The sequence below is a fragment of the Labrus bergylta genome, chromosome 18 (genome assembly GCF_963930695.1).
Source record: "Labrus bergylta chromosome 18, fLabBer1.1, whole genome shotgun sequence".
Lineage (NCBI taxonomy): Eukaryota > Metazoa > Chordata > Actinopteri > Labriformes > Labridae > Labrus > Labrus bergylta.
In genome coordinates this window covers 19479325-19486533 of record NC_089212.1, presented here as the reverse complement: position 1 = coordinate 19486533, position 7209 = coordinate 19479325, and the positions used below count along the sequence as shown (strand labels likewise).

The 7209-nt window shown below is 38.7% G+C and overlaps 1 protein-coding gene across 1 annotated transcript; it reads right to left on the bottom strand.

Moving 5' to 3' along the window:
- Positions 1-2779: 2779 nt before the first annotated feature.
- cldn11a (claudin 11a) lies at positions 2780-6853 on the bottom strand. Its single transcript, XM_020654678.3, has 3 exons — positions 6406-6853; positions 6020-6184; positions 2780-4085 (listed from the first exon to the last, which is right to left on the bottom strand). The coding sequence occupies exons 1-3, from the start codon at positions 6629-6631 to the stop codon at positions 3817-3819; spliced, it is 660 nt and encodes a 219-aa protein (XP_020510334.1). The 5' UTR covers positions 6632-6853; the 3' UTR covers positions 2780-3816.
- Between the last annotated feature and the right edge of the window lie 356 nt (positions 6854-7209).

Below are 7209 nucleotides of genomic sequence, written 5' to 3'. Positions count from 1 at the left end.
TGTCAGGCTTGCTCGTTATTTGAAACTGTCCTACACTGACTATGTGAATGCTATATATATCAGGTTTGGTCCATTCTCGGCTACAATAAGGCCCTATTTGACTCTATGTTTAAAGGTACAGTGTATTTCCATCTTTTACCATGGAAAAAGAACTAGCTAATTTATGCTTAAACATATACACACTTCTTACCAATAGCGTTCAAATTTGTCATGCTAACTTGGAAGGGAACATATTGTAAGGCAGTCCCGAAAGGATAAGCTATCATAAGAATATCAATTGTGTCCTGCATTAATATTTTAATAATGATATTTGATTGGAGAAGAAGTTAGCTAGCTCCCTGAGCCTATAACGTTTGGAAAGAACAAGCAAAAACACATTCCTGGACTATGGCTAGCAGGTTTGCGGTAAGATAGCTGAGTCCATGGTTTACAAGAACTCCTAGCTTATTTATGCTTAAACATACTAATATACACTTTTTACCAATAGCATACACACATGTCATGCTAACTCGGAAGGGAATGTTCAGCAGGGCAGTCACAAGATATGCTGTTGTAACCCATGTTTCAACAATGCTATGTGGGTGGATACCAAGTTAGCTAGCTTCCTGAGCCAAAAAGCTTTGGAAAGAACTAACAAAAACACATTCATGCACCGGCTAGCAGGTAAGCCGTAAGCTAGCGTTCTTTGCAAGGTAGCCATAGTCCTGAAAATAGTCACAAAACCACCAACCTTCATACACTTGACATATGGTGAGGGATACGCATTTTAACGATGAATTGTGTTTTTGTCCACTAATAGTTTTGTGGAGCGGTGTTTTATTTGTGGTTCTCACTATTGTAAGTTATTTTTTTATGAGCATAAATATAGGAATGTTCTAGCAATCGAGGCAACATTTAGGTGGTAAGATGCCAAGAGACAAATGCACCTGAAACAGTGGTACAGGAGATTGAAAGCTATGGAAAATGCATGTGAATATTGCACTTTTATACAAAAAGCATACTTTCTGATACATGATGGGGAATGAAAAGCATATTCAACACATCTTTTGGAGATCAAGGACTCAAACAATGTGCTTTTTGTAACACTGAATACAAAAGAAACTTTGATGGTTTAAAGAAAACTCAACTGGGTACATTTAACTTCTCTGTGCCACTTTGTTGCTTTTCTAAAGAAAACAAAAAAGGTATGTACTGTACCTCTCATGTTGCATTTTGTTATTAGCTGGCCAAACCATTGTTTTACCACCAATTCGCCAGCAGTAGCAACCTTCCTATTGATACATGTAATACTGTTAAGATACGGTTAACTACTTCAAGTTTATCTGTATTAGAATCAAACCCTTTACAATGCAGAAGGGATCACAGAGGGACAAATATGTATATATACAGAGTAGCATTCAGAAAAGTTTAAAGAAATCACTGTATTCCTTTAATTGCCTTTTTTCTTGTTGTTGTTCGACCCGCTAAACAATATGGAAGTGAACAAGTTCCAAATATTATTCTAAGTTTTCAGCTTCTTTTCAATCTCTCTCTCTCAATTAACCTTAAAGGATTTTTGAGGAGATAGCAACATTTTAGCTTAGCAAATTCTAACACTACCAGCCTCTGTCAGCACTACAGGACAGCTTGCTTGCCCACCAACCTCCTACTGTCCGCCTGTGGACTGGATGGATCTGTGCCTGGAACAGCATCGCATTCCAAAGAATACACACACACTAACACAGGAGTGCCAGGAAACACACAAACATACAGTAGACTTGACAGAGTGATATGTAGAAATACAGGAACTGAGATGAGGAGGAGATACACAACAAGGACAGTCGGGGGCTTGGGTCTCTGTGTGTCTGAAGATAAGCCGAGGAAAGTGAGATAACACATAATGTAGCCCAAGTATCACGTTATAGCAATTACATGACTCAGTGACCTTGGTATGGACAGAGGAGAAAACATTCAGCAATACACTGGGTACAATCGTCCAGTGTGTTTGTGTTTGTGTGGTCGGCAGGGGAGTAATGGTACAGTTAATCTGTGCTGATTTAACTCAAGGTCACAGAGTGTCATTAGGTGATACACTAAAAACAATGGATGTTTTCTCAGCTTATTTTCGCACATATGACACGTGTACCACAGGCACACGCACACACTACACAATACACACTTTTTACATTTACACACACACAACAACACTCACAATTCCTCTGACATCACGCTAAATTTCTGTAAAATGTTGTCTGGCTAGGTTATAGGTTTCAAGTTATCTGAATGAAGGGAAACCCAGAAGGGACATCAGTCATTTAATCCATTTGCTACTGTTACCGTTAAATGTGTTCAAGATTCATGTTAACATTTCATAATCAAACATTTTGTATTGAACCATGTAACACTATCAAACAGTTATGTTACCTTGAAAGTGGTTGAATGCTAACATTAGCTGTTGTCTTAAAGCAGCCAAATATTCAAAAATATGCAGTTTTGACTTAAAATATTGCTCGAGGCCCATCATAGTTTTTGATAGCAATTGTATCTAACATATTGCATAACAATATCAAAGCAGTGAAGGGGGAAATATTTGTCAGATTTTATCAGAGTACTAGAACTCTGGCTGCTTCTAAACGTGAGGGTGACGTATGAGGAAAATGCCCACCATGAGTCTCAACGTTCACTTCTCCCCGCTCGTTCTGTTCCTTTTTTCTGATTGAAATGATAAACCCAGATTCAAGAAAGTAACTGTTTGATAGTAGATCATTGACTCGGTGCAAACTCCCAGGGGCAATAGCAGTTTAAATTCATTTGTCTTTATTGTAGAAAATCAAAAAATAGCAGATCAGTGAAACAATAAATAATCAGATAATGATGCTTTTACACAGATTTGTAAATATCAGGTTCCACCTGTGTTCAGAGCTTTTGGGATATTGAACATTCAAGTCATCACACTCAAGATACGCTTATCTACAAAATACTAATTTAGTGCATATTAGTGAAACATACTTTTAGCTAAACTCTTTTTCAAGAGCTACTCTATGTGTAAATTAGGCTAAAAAGTTAACTGAAAATTTAAAATTGGACAGTTAAAAGGATATGCTGCTTTTCTTGTACGCTATATGTTACTCAACATCAAAAAAATAAGATAGTCTGTCATATCAAAGTGTGTTTGGATTCGGAAAAATTACTGTCAGCACCAATCAGACGAAAACAAAGACTGTAAAACCCTATAGCTCTTTTGTGAAATTTATGTTTTCATCACTTTACAGTCCTCCTGCAGCAGCTATATTTATGTCTCCTGTTTTTTAGTCAAGTCTAACACTCCAGAGGCACACAAACAAAGACATTTAGTTCACTGCGCTTTTCCAAACAACAGATCATGATATTATATAATTAGAAAAACACATTTATCATCAAAGATTTCATCTCAGGGAGCATCTACATAGAAAAATAGAAGTAATATAAATGATCAATATCTCCATCCACAAGGGCTGTGGTGATTAAGACCTCGGGCTTCTGTGTAGGCAGTTCATCACGATGCTGTAAATAATTGAACAGTCGGGAGAGTCCACACCGCACCCAACATGAGGAGGCTGGAAAATGAGCTCCCTGATTTAAAAAGAATCCATCAAACAAAAAAAAAGAGCTCCAACAAACACAGCCTTTGCGTGTCAATGTCTTTTTGATGTCTGCATGTTTGCACCAACATGAATTACTTTCTCTCCTGCGTTTGTATGTGTACTTGTATGTTGGAGTGTTTGAGCTAATGCACATGTCTCTATATACACGCTAAAGTCCCCTCGACATCCGATCAGAGTAACAAACTCTCCAATCTCAGACGTGGGCGCTCTTGGCGTGATTGGTGGAGGCCACCACTGGGGGGTTAGCACCACCCTGTTTGGAGTAATAGAACCGATTGTTGTCCTGGTAGGAGTGTGATGAGGAGGAGGAATCTGAGGAGCAACAGGTAAGAATGCACCCACCCAGGAGGGAGAAGACGGTGCCTATCCATCCAGTGAAGAGGGAGAAGCCAAATGACATGAGGCCTTGGTCCCGGTGTGCACCAATAGGGAACCAGATGGTAGACACAATACCACACAGTCCTGAAGAAAGGCAGATACAAATAGGATATATAATCTTTGAAAGATAATTTTCAAACACAAATAATTTACTATAAAAAATGGCCAATACTAAGTGTTATTAAATCATGAATACAAAATTGCGCTCCTTATTATAATGAATATAACATGTTGTGCATCAGCCATGTTTAAGGCATATGACATAATAGAACTGGGGATGCCAAATGGCACATATGACAGAAAATCTACACGTTTTCAACCTAGAAAAATTGGCCAGCTCAAAGTTGACCAAGTTTGGAATGCAAAGTAGAGGGCTTGCTTAAATGAAAAATAATGACTGAAAATGGGGATGCAAAATGAGTCAACAAAAAGGAGTCATTGTCACACGAGCTTGGCCGAGAGAATTGATCAAAACACAAAACATAGTGCAATTATATTGAGATTTCATATGATACTACAGCATTATAAATCTATTCACACACATTTTTATAACTGTGGTATCTCAAAGAGGCAACTACATAAAATAAGGGATGCAAAATGGTGCGCTTAAAACCCAACACTCTACATCTACTGTATAACCATAATGTGGAAAGGTAAAGTGGTGAATGGTAAATGACTGACAGTGAAATGGAATTCAACTAGGGATTCAAAATGCTAGTCTTAGTTAGTCTTTGAGTTACAGAAATGTTTCTTATTGGAGTAATAAATTAAATGATGAATTAAATGACCAACCCTTGGTATTAAAAAAAAGTTTAATGAGATAGTTAACAGGAGAGTGGAAGTATATGTGCTAAACTCCTCCTATATTCCTTATATATTAATAAAACAAGAACTTTGGCAAATTGTGTCCAAAGCACAGTAGAAATAGCAGAAGCTTTTTCAAATAAAACTTTTCAGTTTTGTTTTTGTTTTGTTTCCTCATACAGAACGCAGGGGGATGACTGGAAGAAAGAATGTGAACAATAATATTGGTTGCCAGTGAGACTTAATGGTGTTACATAAGCTTTGCTTTGAACTACAGAAGAGAGGCACGGTCAAGACAAACACTAAAATCCCCATGCAGCTAACAGAAAAACATCTAGTATATGATGGAATGTTGCCAATCAACACCTGAGGCTAACAAAGACCAATTGAAAAAATATTGATGTACTGCGCGAGAGTCTGCAATAATTGAATCCACAATTTCTGTGTGGACTGAAAATTTCATAACTGATAATTCAGAGGACACAGTTAACAAAATTATTCAAGTTCAATTCAAACAAATAGCTGCTGGGGTGATTTCGATGCCACAATGGAGGCAGTGATAGGCAATATGGTGCCCCAACATTTATTCTGCTTTGAAACAAGCACACAACAATCCACCCTGCAGTGCGCCCTATTAACAAAGTCAGGGCTTTCCCTTTTTTAATGGTCTGGAATATGTTGCATATGTTGGAAACAAATAAAAAACATGGCCAGTTGAAAAGTGGAACAGTGGGCACAGGTGCAGAAATGTCATGTGAGGGACAACAGGCGTTGGAAAATTCTGCAGCTCCTGTCACAGATGTATAAGCACAGTAAACTGGGGGCGAGTGTTTCCATGTGGTTCAGGATAACAGCAGGGTGTGGAGGAGAGTAGGTGGAGGAGTGGAATGCGATTGGATCTAGTGGGATAGGGTCTATGGAACAGGAAGACATAAGTGTGCATGTGCAAAAACAAAATCACCCTAGGGAGGAAGACAGTCATATTTAACATCCTCCGCCCTCTGCAGCTTGTAAGCATTTGGGGTGGGGGTTAGAAGAGGTCACAGCAAGGAGGATTGGGAGGGGTCTAGTTGTTTGCCTGTGATTGCAAAACTATTTGACATGCTCAGATTTACTGTGTATTTTGTTTCACTGTTATCATTCCCTTCCGTTTCCTCCCATGCATTTTAGTTGCATTATGTGAGTGAAGTGAAGAGTAAAGTTGAGCCTCTTACCAACTATAAGTATAATTACTCCTCCCAGGATGGTCCTTTTGTTCTTAGAGCTCTGCGGTTCATTGCCAAGGTTGATGCAGGGCATTGACATGAGGCACATTATTACTGCAGGGAGACCCAGTATTGACCCTGCCACCATCAGAGCACGAGTCGTCTGGACGTAGGCTATTGAAAAAAACATGAAACAAATATTATTTTGTAAAAGAAAAAAAAAACAGCAAAAATGTCCTCCATCACATACGTTTTAAAACATTTTCATGGGAAGGTAAACGCAAAAAAATGTGGAAAAAATATATTGTTATGAACTTGCATAGGACAAGTAGGAAACTAGAAAGCAACATGAATAAATCTGAAGGAATAAAACCAGGTTTTAGTTCAGGTTTTACCTGGCAGATCCAGGATCTGGGTATACGAGGAGCAGTGGTAGAGTCCCGTGGAGATGATGCACTCCGCCCAGGGTCCCTTTGCCCCAAGCTCATCCATCTTCTTGCAGGTGTTCAGACCATATTTGCACATAATCACCCAGTCGTTGGTGAATGTCGCAATCACGATGCCCAACCAGCCGAGGAAGCTGATGAGAAAGCCGCTCAGTTGAAGACACGAGTTTGCCATGGCACAAAAAAGGTGCGTAAAGAGCACTTGTTCTGAGTTCACGGCTAGAAACTTAAGTTAGTTTGGCACAAGTGAAACAAAACCTTAAATGACACAGTGTCAAATCTAACTTCAAAACTGAAATTCCACCACAAAGTTAATCCAGAGCTGGAGTTTTTTTCTGCTCACAATTTAGTAATCCCATCAATTGAGCTGCACTGTGCGCTTCCACAGAATGAAGCTTCCACATTATCAAAGGTTTTATAGGCAGGCGTTCAGTGAGGGAGGAAAAAAAAACACTTGAAAACCAACAACCAACCAGATTCTTAGATGTCAGATGAAAAAAGGGAGGGAAAAGCAACACACCCAACTTTTTACTTTCTCTCAAAAAAGTTGGTGTGCACTGCCCCTTCAATGCTTTCACTGATAGATTACAACCAGCAGACTGGCTGACCATTCAATGGAATCTGACGGAAATTTAACAAGAAAATCTGCTGCCATCTACTGGCTGAATTATGTTTTTATTTTTTATAACCTCAAGAGTAATTTACATCCTACCAAAACATAATATTCCTCTAGATTCTGAATAAAATACTTTT